Source organism: Eleginops maclovinus, chromosome 23 (genome assembly GCF_036324505.1).
Source record: "Eleginops maclovinus isolate JMC-PN-2008 ecotype Puerto Natales chromosome 23, JC_Emac_rtc_rv5, whole genome shotgun sequence".
In the NCBI taxonomy this organism is placed as follows: Eukaryota; Metazoa; Chordata; class Actinopteri; order Perciformes; family Eleginopidae; genus Eleginops; species Eleginops maclovinus.
Window position 1 is genome coordinate 5527404 of NC_086371.1, and position 19450 is coordinate 5546853.

General features: G+C 41.3%; 1 protein-coding gene across 12 annotated transcripts in view; it reads right to left on the reverse strand.

The window, feature by feature from the left end:
* rapgef2b (Rap guanine nucleotide exchange factor 2b) overlaps positions 1-19450 on the reverse strand; it is a 102272-nt gene that overhangs the window by 28387 nt on the left and 54435 nt on the right. For 2 of the 12 annotated variants that reach the window (XM_063876277.1, XM_063876276.1), the window contains exon 1: positions 5457-5753. The exons of the other annotated variants lie outside the window; for them this stretch is intronic. In XM_063876277.1, coding sequence (XP_063732347.1) covers positions 5457-5516 — 60 coding nt within the window. In that variant the 5' untranslated portion in view covers positions 5517-5753. Of the gene's footprint in view, positions 1-5456; positions 5754-19450 lie in introns of those variants that run through there. 12 annotated transcript variants of the gene reach the window in all.

A 19450-nucleotide genomic window follows, 5' to 3' on the forward strand; every position in this document is an offset into this window, starting at 1 on the left:
ATTATGAATTTAATCAAACTGTGTCAACTGGTTCATAGCGCCTATATATGTGAATATTTCATGGCTTAAATGTTTTATTTACCAATATATATTTGATACTCAGCAGGGATACGGCACAGCGCTACTTTAAACTCGACTTCTGGCTGCGGCGGATCATCAATATTAAATTCTTTACACCTAAAAGTCAACTGTGGTTGATTTAACTGGGTTGCACTATTCATCACATGATATCAAAGAGTGAGTTCAACAGTATATTTACAGGCGGTTTGATTTCAGATGTGGAGCGTATAAAAGGATTTTGATTTATGTATTAGAAATGTTTCTTTTAGATAGCAAAACTTAACCCAGCTTCGATATGTGCCAGTAGATTAAAAGCCAGACCATAAATGTCATAAGAAAATACTGAACTTTTCTCCAATAAATCCTGACTTGATACTGGAAAGATTGTGCAGTCACTAGCCAGGCTTTTCAAAGTTCCTATCGGAGCTTCAAAAGGTCATCATTTCTCTGAAGAAAAGTAATCTGGGTGTCAGTGTCATCTGCCTCACAATGCTCTTTGAGCTGTAAATAACAACACTGCCTCTGTCTTTCAGTCTTTTTGGAAGACAGACTCACTATGAAGTCTCACTTGGATGACAAATGCAACAGATTGGGAGAAAACACATCTCGGGAAGTTAATTTGCAAGTAAATGGGTTTGAGGCATCATCTGCTCTTGAGCGAGAAAACGTCACAGCTTCTGAAGAGCTCGTCAGTTTAATTAAAAGAGTTTTGGAAACGGGAGGAAAAGTGTTTTTGCTGGCAGACATATATAACAGAGAAACTAGTTTTGAGTTAATAAAATAAATCTCAATATTCATGATCTGCCCTTTGAGACGGAAAACTGCGGAGGTGTAGTGGCACTGCATTGATTTGGAAGAAGGTGTGACGAGATATTTGGAGACCTTTCTGAAGGAGATAAAATAAGACATATCTACACACAAAGTGTCACTGACAAGAGACTGAGGGGCAGCTCCTGCAGCACTGAGGTGTGATGTGACTTCACTGTGTCAAAGATTGCGATCACTATTAATTATCTGGCTGGCTGCACTAACCAAAAATGGTCGACCCGAGGGCCAGTCAGTCAGTCAGTAGCCCCCTCCTCAGGCTGCTGTTTCCCATCCCCTCCTTCGTCTGAACGCCTCCAGCTGACATCCCTGTTATTATAACCGGCCGGGCATCATTGTGTGGGTGTGACCAATCTCTTTGTCTGTTTCTAACTGCCGTGATAAAGCCTCATCACATTTCCTTCTGATGACTTTCGGGAGCAAAAGAGGTTATGGTGCAGTTTATCACTCTCATGTAATACCAACCCAATAAGAAGAGCTACGACTCACAATTCATATTTATTACTGGACATCAGTAAGCCCGCTGTGGCTTTGAGGCTTCTACTTTATTGGGAGAGGGACTACTAAAGCATTATTGGGTTTGTTGACAATAAGAAAAGTATTGAATAGCAGCTTTATCCTTGTGGAATAAAGAACAATACACTTAAAGCAAAGGACACAGTGCTGCACAATAAAACAAACCTCAACGTCAATAAAATACCTAATTTATTTACATATTTTTAAACAATTTGGGTGCACTTTCAATGATTGTAAGTGCACCGAGGGTACATTAATTAAATATTCTCATTATTGAGAGTACAACATGTTGAGTTTGTCGATATGGCGATTCCCTGGACTGGTTTAAATGTCAATAATAATATTCCCACTGGTTTCCACAGCCAGCCTGAAAGGTCCCATCTCCCTCCAAACAAATGAACGACAAACCCCACCCCCTTTAAGAGGGAGGGCTAAAGGGAGGGCAGGGAAGCAGGATAGAGGGAGAGGATAATAAACACCTAATCCTTTCTCTCCACTCATTTAGGTCATCTGTCTGTCGGCCAATAAGCCAGGGTCCATTCAGTCTATAAGCATGTGGTCCATTGACCTCCTCTGCCAAAGGCATGCAAGAGACTGGGCAAAGAAGAATGCCAGTACAATAATAACGACACGCATCATTACGGGTTTTCCAATCTGAAACACAACGACACGCGTGTTCAGTGCGTCATTAACCCCGATCAAACTGCAGAGTCTGTACAAGCACGCTTTTGTTTAAATCTATGAGTGATACGCTCACAATCAACCATAGCATTGAACATGTGAGGATTCTCCTACCTTCTGTCAGCCTTTCTGCACAGCTTTGCTCCGAATTCAGTGCTCTCTGATGACCGAATGAAGTGAGCTCTGCCGAACCGCGAGCCGGAATACGTACAATCAGCTGTCACCGGAGGATTAGGCAGCGCTCTAATGCTCGAGCCACAACACTCCCCTCTGCCTACATGTGAGCAGATGTGGCGCTCCTTAAATTACACTGTAGACCTAATGACCTAGATTGCTGGGTGGGAGACCTGGGTGGCTCTCAATCTCTTTACTGTTTTTATTTGATGGGGGTTACTAGATGTACACTATTGGGTTTTTGTATTGTTAACCTTAGGAGGTTTGAAAAAACCCCTCATATCTCCACTGAAGGGATTCACATTTTAATAGATGGTTCAATAGCTTTAAATTAATTGACAAAACACAAAAAACACAATGATTTTTCTTTCTGAAATCAAGCAGATAAAAGTGCCTGAAGCTCTGCTGCTACTTCCAACATTTCACTTGTGGTTTTAACTTTGTCTACTTGTTTAAAAATGGAGATCTGCCAATGTTGGAAGGCTGAAAGATAGCAGAAACATCCCAGAATCTCTCATGACCATGGTGGCAGCTTCTCTCTATCCTGAGCCCGGCGGATCAAGAGATTAAAACCCTTTTGGCGGGGGTGTCAGATTAAATGGGCCTGATATGCTCTCTGGGCTTTCCCCTCCAGTGACAGCTCCACCAGTCAGTGCCACAGAAACCAGCAGTCAGACAAGGGGTGATGATTACCTACAATGGGGAATGCACTCCACTAACGTCCTTTTTGTGTTTACGTCAAGCTAGTTGTTAGCACGATTACAACTAACTAAATAACAAATTGAAAAAAGAAGGGTGGGTTACATAATTGGAGAATGGTCTCAGTAACTTGTTGTTACAATTGAAATTCGATTTGTTATCCAAGCCCAGCAAAGCTAAAACAATGGCACTGATGTCTTTTTTTTACATGCACTATTTCAATTAAAATGTTCAAAGATATGCATCAAAGGCAAAGCAATTACCACAAGATAAAGCCATATATGTTCATAAAAAGCTAATAAATCAACTGTACTATGAAGGGGAACGTCAATGTGTGCCTTGTTGCAGTAAAGATAAAATGCAGAATGGAAATGGAAGGTCTCCGGGGGAAAGATAAGCAAATGGGGAATTACAGTATGTGGCAGCCAATGGTCATGAGCCCACTATGGTGATGCTATTACTGTAATAAGATCTGGTGGCTGATATTGACTCTACCCATGGTGGGTTTCCTGCTGGGCTAAATAAACATTTGAATAAACCTATGCTAAAAACATAAAAACAAATGAAGAGCCAGGCCTGCACAAAAGATGGAAAAAGAGATATTTCATTTTAAAACAAGAGACAGTTTTACTCATTTGTACCTGAAGCAAAGACAATTACAAAAAAACCTTGAAACCTTGAAACCTTGTACCTGAAGCAAAGACAATTACAAAATGAGGCAATCCTGATTATCGCCTTTAATCCAGGTTTGATCTAATTTACTTGTTTTACTTGCTGTCTTATGTGTTTGCTTCGTCTAATTTGCGGTGCGTATTTGTGGAGCTTTCAGCATATTGAAGCTGTGGAAATTATTGTAATGTGCTTTGAATTAGCATACAAGCTACGTGCTGTTTTGCTTTTCCTGGTCAAAGGTTTTTACCATATGATAAATATTTTAGGATATTTTTTGAGTGGCTAGTCACTTGGCTGATTGCTTTTGCTAGACCTCTAGAAAACCACCCAAATGAAAGCTTAACAATCTATTTAAATGAGGGTATTACTAAATGTAACAGCACATATTGAAGACTATAGACTAGTATACTCATAGTGTAGTTGGGCTAGTCTACAACCTAAAAATCTCAGAGTTGTAACAGGAAACATTACTATCCAAACCTGAGAGAATAGCAGTTGGCTACATATAAATTACTGTAGATGATATAAAATGCATCCCCTTTATTAAACAATGATGAAATGTAGTTCAAATTAGATTGCATACAGTTGTATGCATTTGTTAAGTGTATCTGATACAAACAACCTCTTAAAAAGAGATTTTTGTAGGACAAGGTACCCATGAATGCCTCCCTGAGAAGAGCTGCACAGAACAAGGAGGGTACAATACTGTATGTCATCAAAAATGGCACATCCTACTCTCACAGGAATAATAAAGTGATTTTTTGTTCAGCATCTTTCCTGTGAAACCGTCCATCAGGATGATTTACAGCCCTGCCTCCACGTATGTGTGTGTGTGTGTGTGTGTGTGTGTGTGTGGTCTCGACGTGTGAGTGATGTCAGCAGCGTTGACAGCAGATCAATCCATTCACCATTCAAGTTCAGATCAGCTCAGGCCTCGTCTGCAGGATCTGCCTCCAGCACCACGGACAGCGCCACCAGCTGCAGCGCTCCATAACATGGGCAGACTATGCTTCAGCTGGTGGAGCTAAAAACACTAAATATGCCAAAACATATCAACTGTATGTCGACTTTCTGCTTAAAAGCCACATATGTTGCATCATGCAATGTGATTTCAGGGCTGTAAAAGCTCCTAGGGGGTTAATAGGTGGGGTAACTGAATTTAAGGGAAGCTTCATCTCTGCACACATGACATCACCTCCCATTAAAGCCCCTGACATATTACTTGTACAGATTTCTCTCCAATGCATATATATAGGACACCTGGCGTGATTAATTTAACAGGCTCATCTTAGGACCTACAATCAAATATTGTCATCTGAGTGTGTCGTAAAACATAACGAGGGCGCAGACGTCGGTCGTTAAACACAACATGTGTACCGCTGGATGTGTGTGCGCCTTTAAAAAGGAACAAATCATTATCCATAATACATGTACACGCGTCAATAACCGGATAGGAGTGATTATTAGCCACATATTAACCTGGTTGTCGTATGTATTTTCATTTCTAAAATAATGTTAGTGTTTTACGAGAATGAACTACGCCTATTTGATCGATAGTGTGTGCGTGTGTCTGCGTGCGTGAATGACAGCAAGCACATGGCGGCCGTTTCTAGTTCAACACACTGACACACATCTTTGACTCGGTATTAACCAGCTTCTGTCCTTGGCCTGCCCCGCGTTCATTCATCTTGTGGAGGCTCGATAGAAATCCGATGTGCGTCCATTATAGTGCCGGTAATCATATCTAGAGGGTCATAAATGGGGGGGGGGGGGGTATAATTTTTTTCTTTTTTTAAAGAATGGAGCGAAACCGTCGACAGGCTACTTACCGGGGTTTTATCTTGCTGGCTCGGGACTCCATTGCTGTCTGATGCTGCTAATGGTTTCATACTGAAAAAATGTGGCGAAAATCTACCATCCCCGGAGCGGCTCTATGCTTCAGAGCGGAGCCCCATCTTCCTCCAAGCCGCCTGCCCTCTCCCTTCCCTCGGCTTGACAGTTTTGGGAGTATCCGCTGTTCGTTGGCCTGATTACACCCTCCAAAGCAACACCAACCACACTGCCTCCCTGCTGCTTCTCACACAAATATCTCGGAGGAGAAAAAAATATCCCCTTTTATCCACGCAAAAGGCAGATCTCTCCGCGCTCTTGACAATCACATCTCCAGCCGGAGAGCAGCGCCGATAATAAAGCCAAAAAAAAAAAAAAAAAAAGATGAGAAAAATGGCTGACAACACTTTCACTCACGTTTGCTCCCTCCGCCTTCCTCCTCTCCCTCTCCAGAAAGTAAAAACACGGGGCAAATCGCGCACACACAAACGCCTTTATGCACCATTACATTATGTGAAGACCGAGACGCCTCCACCGGGTAACGTTAGAGCCAGCGGTTTGTTTGTAAGGGGTGGGGGGGTATGTGTGTCAGGGGTGGAGGAGGGGAGGGGGGGGGGGGGAGTAAGGACCTCCTCCCTGCCAGACAGTGATGCTGTAAGAGCAGAAACACTGTGGCTGTGCCCCCGGTGCAGACAGAGAGATGAAAAGAAGGGCGGATGAGGAAAATGAAAGTGAAGAGGAGGTGGAGGAGAGATGATAAAAGAGATAAAGAGCAGCAGAGAGGTGGGAGGAAGAGATTCAGATAGGTAGATGGAGATGGATGGGTGATAGAAGGATGGAGGAGCACATCAGTGCGGGTATAATGCCATTATCACGCTCACTTCGGCACAAGACCGAGGCTGCAGTCGGTTGGCATAGTAACGCAGTGAAGGAAAGCCATTTCCTGGGCGGGGAGACAGAGACGGAGACAGAAGCACTTCCTCTTGAGAGAGTGAGTAAAAGATACACAAAGAAAGAAGGGAAAGATAGTATAGCATTATGTCTTACGAGAAGGAGTAAAAGATGTAAACACATGAGGAGAGAGGAAAGAGAGGGAGACAGAAAGAGGGGAGTGAAGAAAGAGAAGAAAAGGGAGAGAGCATTGTGTGTTGAGAGGAGTGAAAGATGCACATACAAGCAGGAGGGCAAAGACAAAATGAGCAAAACAGGGATAAGCTGTAACTATTTTGATAATCATTCCATCGTTTCAGTCATTTTCAAAGCAGAAATATTGATACAATGCAGCATATTCTCTGATTCCGTCCTTCTAAATTAAAGGATTTGCCACTTTTCTTTGACATACACCATTGTAAAGGTGATATTTCTGGCATATTTGGACTTTTGTTTCCAAAAAGCAAGATGTATAAACATGTCACAGCTTTGCGATGTTATGATGATTGATTCATCGATACACTATAGCAAGAATCTGTACATTAATAGATACTGAAAGTAATGGTTGTAGTTGCAGCCCAAACTGGCAGTAATGATGTCACTGTCACTCAGCTGGTGTAGCCATGGCAACTGTGAGCACAAGTCCCCCCCCCCCACACCCACCCAGCCCCCTACACACCCTCGAGGGCTTTCAGTTGCTGTGGCGACGGAAGCAGCAAGACATGGCGAAATGGAGGGTAGGCGAGTGTGTGTGTGTGTGTGTGTGTGTGTAAATGAGCAGGGACAGTAGAAGTGGCAATAGACTTCCACTTCACCTTCACTCAGCTGTAGTGCAAAGAGCAGCAGCGTCACCAACAAATAAACAACATTGCTTTGTGAGAGCGAGAGGGAAACATATAATGTGTCTCTTTTTTTGTGTGCGTGTGTGTGTGTGTGTGTGTGTGTGCTCAGGTGGCAGGCCGTGCCTCTAGAGACTCTTGATGTGGGACGCATAGCAGGGCCGGTTTATGAAGACGCCCGACACACAGATATGAGGACGTCACGGGGAACAATGGAAGGTTTAAAGGCTAACGGAGACAATAAACACAGCAGCTGAAGTTCATATCCAATTCACTTCACATCCGAGACACAAAAAGGTCTTAACGTAATACCAACGAGAGCTGTCATCATACAGTAGCACATCACAGCACATTTCATCAAGAAGTGTCACAGCTAAAAAATTAGCTGTCATTTTCATGAAATGTTGACATGTCAATCATTTTCTGCTGTCTTTTCAAATTGCTGTTATTTTCTTGTCATTTTTATATTATGAAAAAATAAGGTCAATTCCTTTTAGTACAAAAGTATAAACAAATAACTTAACTATTGTTTTAGTAATAAAGCGACGACAACAACTTTCAGAGTAAAAGATTCCTAAGTCACTGAAATTACATTTTTTATTGTATATTTTTAAAATTCTTAGATTTCATCGACACAACTAGACATCTGAATATGTGCTTTTGTTTTTCTATAATTTGAGATGGGATTTGTTTGATTTTTTACTATCTTAAAGATTCAAATATAGCTAAAAACACATTAGTGATAATAGTGCTAATGAGTGGCAGCTTTAAGTTATTTATATTCATGTGCAAGCATCACGGTGCTCAATCCCACCAAAATATGGCTGTAAATGTGCACAAAATGTACAAAAAAACAGCAAACAAACTCCCATGAAGATAAAACTGAATGTGATTATTGCAATAACAAAACAACAATCCAATAAAACCAATAAAGCACATTTTTTGTTTTATGCAGACGACTAAGACTGGATCTTTGTGTTGTTCTGAATATAAAGAGCTTGGCTGCTCTCCCTCAGACAAAGCCTAGAAAGCAGCGCGCTGCTTACTGGTTTTTTGGAGCCGCTCCAGTCAAAGTACTGGGGAGCTGAGTGGGAGGAGATGAGGGGGGGAGGGAAGCTGGAGACCCGGTATGACATCACCTATCTCGCCGCGAGCCATGATGTAATGTATCACAACAACAGAAAGCTCAGGTGCTTCTCTGTGCAGCCTGTTCATTAACATCTCAAACAATTGCTTGGGGGGGGGCAGGGCATCATTACATCAGCGGCAACGGGGTTGCGTCTGGGGAATATCAGACCTTCCTGCCCAACCCCCCCACTCTTAAAGCTTTCTAGGAACTAACAAGCCAATTAATCTATTTTTTTACTGACTAATCACAAGCTAATGTAAAGGGAGAGAGGCGGGGGGGCATCGATCTTACAGGAGTGGGATAGTGACGTGAAAAACGCCACTTGAGAATAACAATAATGCACTAGTGCTCAATAGCCGTGTGCTAAATGCATGAGTTGTAGGAGGGGAGGGGGTGGGCTCATCTGGCATTTGCAAACAGTCTGTGAACCCTGCGTGGCTTCAATTGTTCTATACATTAGTAGCGTTGGCCATGTGATGGTGTTTTGCTTGCTGGTGCGTAACAATAGAGCCATAAAAACCTCATTACACTGCAGGATGAAACACCCACACATGACCCACACACACACACACACACACACACACACACGCATAGACAATAAATGTTTCAAGGGTGATAACAGAGGAACTCATTACATGGAAACATCTGCGACCCGCCTCCTTTAACTCCTTAATTTGACTCTTTGCAATTTATATTCACAGGAAAATACAGTGCAAGGAACTCAGTTCACATTTCAAGCATTTTGATTCAATAAGAATAGAGCGCACAAGCAGCAGAGCAAAATCCCAACACAGCAGAGATGAAAACAGTATTTATGCACGGTAAAGCATGAGCAAAAACCCTTTTAAAATACATATACAGTCAGACAAATTCTCATCAAAAAGCAGAAGCCAACAAACTCTGTCACCTCTGAACCGCATGTCTGAGGCCCATTTCCCAACCCAATATTTCAGTTCCTCACCCAAAGTTTGGTGTTTGTTGGTGTGTAATGTGCCTCTTATCCAAACCAGCTCAAATGCAAGATACTAGAGGTGGGTTCAATGATGGATTTGCAGATGATTTATACACGGACTTGAGAAACACTTTGGGTTTCTCTTTAAAGTCACACAATTATGAGAGTTTTTTTAAAGTCTACGCACCCAAACACACAGGGTTCTGATAGGAGAAAGGGCTGATATCACTGTTAAAGTGATTTAAATGATGTGTTACATGTATCTCTGGGTGTGGTGTGGAAAATGGTGATTTTAGAACAGGTGGCAAGGCTATTTCTGTACACGGGTCTCTAACATATTGTCAGAATTATGCAGAGAAACACTTCTTAGCACGCCACTGTAGGTTTTAATGAACGTTACTCAAACACATATACATGTTTTGTTTGTTAGGGGACATCTTTTAGCTGCAGATTATTAACATTTGGTGCACTGTGGGTATGTACAGCTGTAGTATGGTATATGGGAAAAAAAGGATCTACAGTAAGTTCATGCAAATGAAGAGAAATGTCAAAGAAGTGACTAAATTATGCATTTTAGCGACCAAAGATCAAGAAGATATATAGGTCATGAATACACAGAGACTTCTTAACGGTAGGGTATACATTTTTCAGTTTTGGTAAGAGTGAAATGTAAAAAAGACTGCTTCTCAATGGAATTTATTATGGGGCATGGGAGAGGATTTTCTAACCAAGCGTCATTAGGGAAAACAAACAACTGACAGCATGTAGAAATAACCAGCCAGAATCTAAAAACAGAGCTCCGTAAATAAATCAAATGATATAAATGAAATCACTTTCACCAGAGACAGACACTGCCTACACCTTACTTGACTTGCAAGGAGTAAGCATGTCGTTGTTCAGTATTTCACTCGGGAATACTTCAACAGAACACGCGGCCTGGCTATTATAGGATCAAACTCGACATACTCTGATTTATTGATCCGTGTCCATTTTTGTTCCCTGAATGTGTGTGTGAGCCAGCAGCAGGAAGAGGAAACACAGCACTCCTGCCTGCCAGCTCGCCGCATTAATCCTTGAAGTCGGTCCCATTACGACGGCTCTAAATAGCATTGTTATAACGAGGAGGATGATCTAATAAAGAGACTACATTTTCGTAGCTGCTACAGCCCCGGGGATTATTTCATTTATCAAGCCGTTGTCACCTGCATGCTGCTCTGGAAAAATAATTTGGCAGAAACACAGGCAGCCAGGCACGTTTAAAAGATTACACTTGTAGGTTCAAGGGGGCGAAACATCTGCACGCCCCTGGACCTGCTGCAAGGTGCACAAATCAGAATGAAAAGAGGAGCTGTTGGAGAATAAGTGGCAGAGTGAGACTGTTGGTAAGTGAGTGAGACGTAGATGACTAACTAGCGGTTTCCGGATGGAGTTATAGACTAACTGTGGGAGGTTATGAACTGGAAGTCTTTAGCAATGATAGTGGGGGTGTGGGGGAGCAGTCAGCTACGGGAAGAGAGTTTCACCTTTATGTTTCTTGCACAATGTCCCCCGTTTCTCTGCTTTACATATCAGAAAGAAATGGAGAGAAAGGAAATGTGAGCTAAATGGTAACACCATTACTTGTCAATGACAATGCAACGCCTCTGTTTTGCAGGTATACTTGTAAGTGGGACACGAATATCTCCAGCAAATACCAGGGGGATCCATTTAAGACTTGTTTAAATATTTAGTGAAGTGAAGAATATACCCCTGCTAAAAATCCTCTAAAAGCACTTAGATGAACAAAAGGCTGCTTCCTTTTCTGAAGATATCTGGTCAAATGGAGAGTAAAAGACATTATGGTAAGATTTGCGCAGCCTTTCAAAACACCATACATGATGAAATCCATCACATGAGAGGCAGTTTCCCACAAACAACATCTTAATTGAACCAGAATGTAATTTGGTTGCTTCACATTTAGTGATAAAACAAAGTCGCTTAAATACATACACACCGCGAAGGCAACGTTCCATATTGGAGTGATATCACCATGTCAAAAGTGAGTGGAGAGTGGATTTTTTCTTTATGGTTTGAACTGCTTTTGAAGTGTTACTTGATGGAAGGTGCTGTCAGGTTCAAATGGATGGTGAGCAATACCAGCTCATGCAGAATCTGATGTATTAGTTGATTTCCTTTTAAAAGCTCAGCAGTTCTTCACATTATGGGACTTTACGTCAGAAGATGGTACATCATGGCAAATTGTGTGACAGACATTTCAACACCGCAGTATATATGAATGTCTGTAAACCACACGACTGTTTCAAACTGGACTGGAAACACCAAACCACCATGATTACAGTCTCTCATGTGGTTGTCTTTCTCAACATTAAGATGCATCCACCATCAGCCAACATGAAGCAAGACTCATACACAAACATATTAACCCTTTCTCCACCAGACAAGCAGAATAAGACCTGATATGTTTCAAGGTTTAATCACATATATCAAGTATCTGCTGCAGCATCCACTATTGTAACCAGCTGCTGAACACTGAACCGATCAAACAGCTCCGCTCTGAGAGATTTTGATCACGTTTAAGTGACACAAACAAACAAAAAACAGCGTACTTTGTTATCCCCGCCATGCAGGCTCATTACCATCCAAATAAATGTCATCTGTCAAAGCCCCTTTTGAAAATACTCAGCTTTGAAAAAGGTCTTTGAATGTCAAAACTGACATGAAAAGCAAATCAAATGTCAGTAAGCGTGTTCTGTAACAGCGGTTGAGGAATGAACCACAGCCGGTTTGTAAATGAGTTTTTCCTTCATTTGCACAAGGCACACTTTTCAGCTGCGTTACCGAGAGAAAGCAGCCCCAAAAATATCTGTTCTATTTCAGTCAAAGTCTGATATTTGGCTATTAATAACTACAAACACACATTTAGCTTTTATTATCTGTGCAGGGAGAGAGACACTCAGGTGCTCCATTCAACCATCAAAGAGAAACACAGTAAATCTGATTTTAGAAATGAATTTTGTGGATCTTTTTTCACATTTTTCACCATTTTTTTTTAAATAAATGAAAGCTGGTAGAGCCGAAACAATTAGTTACTGGTTGAGAAAAATAATTGGCAAGTTTTTAATGATTGATTCACCTGCCATTTTTACACAAAAAGCCAATCATTCACTGGTTCCAGCTTATCGAAACCACAGTTCATTTATTATAGTTGTGTTTTGGACTGTTTGTCAAAAAAAAGTAATGTCAATATGGTCTTTCTATTTGTTGGCATTTCATGGATCATTTGATTGATTGATTGATTATTATTTCACATTACAAAAAAATGAAATAATCATTAGTTCCAGTCCTGAAAAGGTCCTCAATCAAACAAACAAACAGACTGAGTAGTAGGAAAGAAAAGAAAGGTGTGCAATGAACCGTTGTTTCTTAAGCACTGCAGTCGCTACACAATGTCTTTTGAAAACTGCAGCTTTTTTACCCGTGCACAGCTGAAGCGGAGCAGGTTGTCACAAAGGACGGCTCTAAAAATAGAAGCTCTGCTTTTTCTGTGGCCCTAGATTGGCAGGTTTGTTCTCTCCGCTCTCCTTTTGCTCCCCAGGTCTGACTGCTCAACACCTTGAGCTCTGATCTTTTTTCAACCTCTCCTCTGTCTTGCATTTCTGCCTGGGCTGGGAGGAAATACTGATATGATATAAATACTCCATCAGGGGGACTGTGATAGTATGTTTACATGCAGCACAAATGGTGAAAGGCATCTTTGAATAGCTGCGTAGTGCGTTGGTAAATGCATTTCATTATACTTAAACACTTTAACAGCATCAGCAGATCAAGACCCAGCAGAACCACACCCACACAGCAGGAATAATAGTAATACAAATAATCCATAAAGCAAAAAGACAGTCAATACCATTATCAAGCACATCAGCCAGGAGGCACAGTGTTTGAGATATGATGCACCGCCTCAATCAGCTAAATTGTCGCCATTATCTCAGTTTACAGGCCCATAATCTGCAGCAGAGCGATGTTTATCATTTCTCTGTCATCACCCGGGGACGTGATGAAGTCTATTTTCTACCAAACACGCTCAATTTTCAGATCAGAACCAGGACAATGTGTGTGGAAGCAGAAGAAATTACCAAAAAAAAGAATTCAGTTCATGTTGCTGTTGTGGTAATGCAGTTCCTTCTTCATCTTTATCAGCACACATGCCAACAAATGGAAGGTATTTATTAAGGGAGACTACCAGGAAGCTACAGATACAACAAATGGCGAAGCAGAGGAAGATAAAAACCCAGCAGCAGGAGCACAGACAGCTATAGAACACACACTCACAAACACAGTCAACACAACATCGTTAATAGATACAGTACCTGAGGTTTATTGCATTCCTGGGAGCCAGGGTTAAAGGAGAAAGCCATGAAAAGAAGCAGAGAAGATGAAAGTTATCAAAGGTGCCACTTGCCAGTCGAGGATGTGAGGAATAGCAGGTGAAAGCATCACAGGAGGAGTTAGAATAGAGCGTTCTGCACCAAACCGAGAATAAAGTCAACGTAAGACAGAGTGTGATGGGACTGCATCCTGAAATGTTTATCGGATAAAGATTCCTAAAACTCGCTTTATGCCCTGTGAGAATAGAAAAAAAAAGACACTATGGCAGAAGATACAGCGTTTATTTGTACTGACATTAATAAAAAAGAATCTCAATTATGCAAAATCTTCTCATTGTTCTGGGTCTCAGCAGATTAATGCATTTCCAAGGTGAAATTTCAACTTTCTCAGTGCTGTTATAGCCAAGGACAGGTAGGGAACACACACACAAACACACGCATTATCATTCTAGCCTGCGCACACATCCTTGCATTCGGCATGCCTGCAGATTACTGAGCACTTTAACTCCTGCACCTCCTCATTACCACTGCGGGACATCTGTAATCTTTAAAGAGACAATAGGACTCCAATTATGAGGTGCTATGTGACGTGGTTTTAGAGATCATGTTATGTATTTTAAATTAGCTTATTATCCTACCAGAGATGTCTAATTTCTAAATCAATCAGCCACAGAAAAAGCAACTTCAAATAAAGAGAATACTTCAAATAATACTCATATAAAGCAAGACAGCAGCTCATAATAACGCTCTCCCTCACAGGCAAGAGGAGCTACCTCCATATGAAGTATTATTGAATAAAAAGGCTAGATATTTTGAGAAATAAAGTTAAATGAGAAGATCAATACAGTAATAAACTGCAACCAGCTGCCGGGTAGCTTAGCGTGGCACAAAGATTGGAAACAGCTCGGCCCTGTGAAACCTCAAACAATTGCTTTTCCATTCATTTTCCAAGGAATTGAAACAAAAACAACCATGATGTTAATTTGTGAGCTTCTACAGAGGCTTCTCTTTTACCCTTGGACAGTGTCAGGTGATCTGTTTTTACACTAAGATTAACTAACACACTAATGGCTCCAGTTAAATATGGTATATTGATCTTCACATTTAACTGTCTGCAAGTAATCCAATAAGTGCTTGTCCCAAAATAATGAGCTAATAATTCAATAGCTAGCTTTTTATTAAAAGAGTGGTTTCCATCTTGTCGCCTTACTAAGTAATAAATGCAAAATGTGCTTCTCAAGTTGTCGTAACTTTTCTTTTGATGTAGATTATCTTAATTGCAAATTTGATACAGATGCAAGTAATTGCTAAGCCTTAAGATGAGGTACAATGGGTCTAAAGTTCATAATAGAAGCTTTGCTATTAATATACAGTACAACCCACTGGAGACTGACAATCTTAGCATTCATTTACTTGAATAATTTTGTCTCAGAGTCGTCTCTAACTAAACATTATATATCTATGGGTTTCCAACATAAATCCATGTCAGAGAAAGTGACGAGAGAATCATGATTATCTGCAATTGCTCTCCTTTCATATGTAACTTAAAGGCAATTATGGAGTATTCAGGAGATGAGTGAGCAATGTCAGTGTCAAGGGCGCTCCAGCTGAGCCAGGGTCGCTGATGGACACCTTGGCTGCAGCGGGGATTAAAACTGCGACCTTCTGATTACAGGCCGGCCACGCTAACCACCGGGCCGCCCGGGTGGAGGAAAGGAGTAAAAGGAGTATTGATTGTCTGACTCCTGCTGCTTATATAATTATAGAACAGCTGTTTGGAGCCTTGAATGCCCTACTGGACGCCGAGTAAACCCAGTGGAGGAATATTACTGAGAGTTTGGATCTGGGGAGGAGTCTTAAAGGAGGAATAGGAGAGGGGAAATAGAGGACAAAGGGTAGGAGATCTTGGATATTATCATAATTTGCTATGGATGAAATCAGCAGCGCAGCGTTCAGTAAACATGAGGCCGCCACATCAACATGTCATTTCAAACTGAGTGACAGGACAAAGACAATAAGTGAGAGGACAGGGAGTAAATCTGTGTGGGTGTGGGTGTGTGTGTGTGGGGGGGGGGGGTTTGACAGCACAAATGGCTGTTGATATTAGATAAACAGATAGTGTGTGTGCGATTAAGTGCAAAATTGAGAACGACTGACAAATAGAGATTATGAGCCTTTGCAAGGGAATATAAAAGAACAAGTGTGTGTGTGTGTGTGTGTGTGTGTGTGTGTGTGTGTGTGTGTGTGTGTGTGTGTGTGTGTGTGTGTGTGTGTGTGTGTGTGTGTGTGTGTGTGTGTGTGTGTGTGTGTGTGTGTGTGTGTGTATGTGCCAGCTAGAAAAATAACTGGTGTCCATCCTCAACAAGGCATTCAAGTGTAAAGGCGCTGCTCTGCACACACAGGAGACACATGTTGAATTATAAACACTGTCCTCTTTCACCGCCCTGATTCATACAGGACACAGGATTGGTACATCGCTAGTAAAATGTGACAATATATTTGCTGTTTTTTACTAGAAGAGAAGGTGTATATGTAGATGGGCTTATGTTAATGTGACACGGAAGGTAAAAAAAAAAGAGGAATATCTTACATTATACCTTAAATCAAAAGCTTTCCATGTTTAATGGTAGCTGTGGTCACAATAAATCTGACAAGCGCGTTAGAAGCCAAGAACCGTCGTCCTATACCTCAGACTTATTGCCAAGGTCAGTCTGTTCCCCTCTTTCGAAGGAACACTAATTCACGCTCAAACACAAGAAGCCTGCTTTATTGTTTTGAGGCACAAAAAGACAGAAGCTCAGGTACAGCTTCTGATCTGAGTTGTGCATGAACTTAAATCCCTGTCAACATTAAACTGTCAATCAGAAATGTGTAGGAGGGGTTTATATCAAGGCATTATATCCTATGCCTAAGTTAAATCAGTAGTTACAGAAAAGAAGATGTTATCCCAAGTAGATTATTAATCTAGTTTTTATGCTGCTGCAATGCAAACATTTCCCAGTTTGGGATTAATAAAGTAACTATCTATCTTTAAATTATATAGACAAGAGGCTGGATAACATTTTAGTCACTATTGATTATGAACATAAGGGAAATCTGCTTTTAGGCTTCTTCAACGACGCATTGCAGACAGACCTCCTATCTTCTGGTGACTTGTTAAAGGGACAAAGGTTGTAAGAGTTCATCCAAAAATCACAACAAACAGGATTAAATTGCCCGACCTAACCTTAATCATCTCTCTTCATGTCCTTTAATGGTGAAGCGCATTCAAATAATTGTTATGAAATGCTGCTACATGAATCAAGACTGATTGACTGACTGATTGTTTCCTTATCTCACATACATGCTCGCTCTCTCAAGTGCTAGCAATTATAAAACAGATCCAAATGAAGCCATTCATTTGCATGAGTAGTGTACTTAAGGCCAGACTCTGTATTTACACGTTCCAGAAATAACTTTGCATTATGTTTGAACCCTGGGAGCCAAATAATCCTCACTTCATAAAGATAATAGGGAGCAGGGGCCCGGGGGGTATCTGTGTGTGTGTGTGTGTGTGTGTGTGTGTGTGTGTGTGTGTGTGTGTGTGTGCGTGTATGTGTGTGCGTGTGTGTAAGCACTCCCAGTGGGAGTTCCCTCGCTGGGTTACAATTAAATTTATTTTTTAAGGGGTTTTAAGCTGGCACTCCAGAGCCACTCACAATGACTAAGCATGGTGAGTGTGTTGCTCATGGACACACAGCTGTTTACACACACTCTGCACACCAAGGGGATCAAACCCACGACCTTGGCGATAAAGAACAACCTCTCACGAACAATGAAGGCCACTCGGAGCATAAGCTATTTCAGGGTTTGATGCATAACTGAGGATGAGTGCTGCCGTTGGTATGTCATGTCTCATCGGCTCACAAAAGCGGCGCTGAGTCGTTCGATAAAACGTCTTACACTTGACTTCACAATAACAATAATCACATCTGAAACAACATAATCCTGAAATTGCTAACCGTTTAACATGTCTCTTTAATGTCTTTTGACTTAGTGGAGACATTAAAGCTGGAATCACTTGCTGAATGTTTGTAATTAAAGTCTTGAAATGTCTCAGTAAAGTGGTGAAAGTATATCTGCTCAAGTACAGTACTTGTTCTTTATAAAATATGCAGCATGGTTACCGAATACACTACCCCACAGTATAATTATACTATAACCACTTTAACAGCTACAACAATGAAATGCCACGCACAGACACATGCTGTTATAATTAAATATTGAAAGATATAAAACAACTCCTACAAAAGCATAATTAGTACATTTTATTTGGAGATATTTTCCTGGATAATACTTTCATGATGTAATAGTATTTTTAGCTTGGGATATAAAAATCTTACATGAATAAAACATCTTCCTTCCTTCATCACTGTTTATTCTCTTTCTACCAGAACAATATCATGCTCTGTAAGCATCATTCTATCTGTAACATAAAGGAGAGTAAAAACCAACACTTGAGTTACAGCTACATAAATTAAAAGCATTAAATCAACCAGCAAATTAAATAACACTTTGATAATCGATTAGGTCTTTTATCAATGACTTGTCAGCTCTTTAGAGGTGAAGATCTGCCATTATTCTTCCTTTCTACATTGAATAGATTTAAGTTTTGGAATGACATACGACTCTGGAAAGTCGGGGTAGACGTGTCACTAGTTTGTAGACCCAACAATCAAAAATACAGTGATTACAAATGAAAACAATAATCTCAGCTCTAAATTAAACAAACCTTCTCACATTTAAAGAGCTTTAGACTTCATGATAAGTGGCATGTTTTCGTAGCCCGACTCACATTCCCCTTCGCAGGAGTGACTAAGCTGAATAAAAGCCTTGCCTGCCGGAGAGATCTCCTTCCTTCAATCCCCAAGTTTCTCCTCGGTGCATTTCTCACCTCCTAAATACGCCTCGGGGTAGGACGGAGAAGAAAACTGCACGGTGCCAGGCATTCTGAATGCTGGAGATTAGCGTGCCATGTCAGCTTATAGCATCCGCCCAAGATTCAGCGTCTCTGTGCTCCCCTCCACCCCTCTGTCAGCAGCAGCAGCAGCAGCAGCAGCAGCAGCAGCAGCAGCAGCAGAGGAAGCGGCGCGCTGTTGTTAAGTTAGCTCCCTTCCCTTTACTGTACTTCTAAGTGCACTCGAGCACAGCCCATTTGGGACTGCTGGTTGCCATGGCACCCGCTCCATCCTTCCCACAGGAGCGGTACTACAGCGAGGAGAGGAGGAGATGTCGGGCCATGCGAAAGTTCAGTGCAGTACTTTGAAACGAAAACACAGTGAGGCTAAATTTAGGAATCAGGGTGGGGCCGAGGGGAGGATGACTCTTGCCGCATTTTTCCCTTTTAAGCACCAGTGTTTCACAGTGGCACAGTGACAGAAACCCCCACGGGAACGTCAGGAATGAGGAAAAATAATGTATGTAACTACTGCATGCTGGGTATTTGCATCATTAGTGTGAAAATGTTTTGCTTCCTATTCCCAGGGAAAGAAAGGGAAGAGGAGAGCCTGGTAACTCTTCCTCTGCTGGAGCCAAATCCCTTCACAGTTAAAACTAAATACTTTATCATCGCAACTATCTCCAGAAATACAGAGCTTGGTGATTTATCTAGCCTTTAAAATACTGAAGCAGCATTTAATTAGAAGATGTATTGTATTATAAGAACTGCTACAGGCATTTGGCACAGATGTGTGAGATGAACACAAGCTGTACTGTTGTG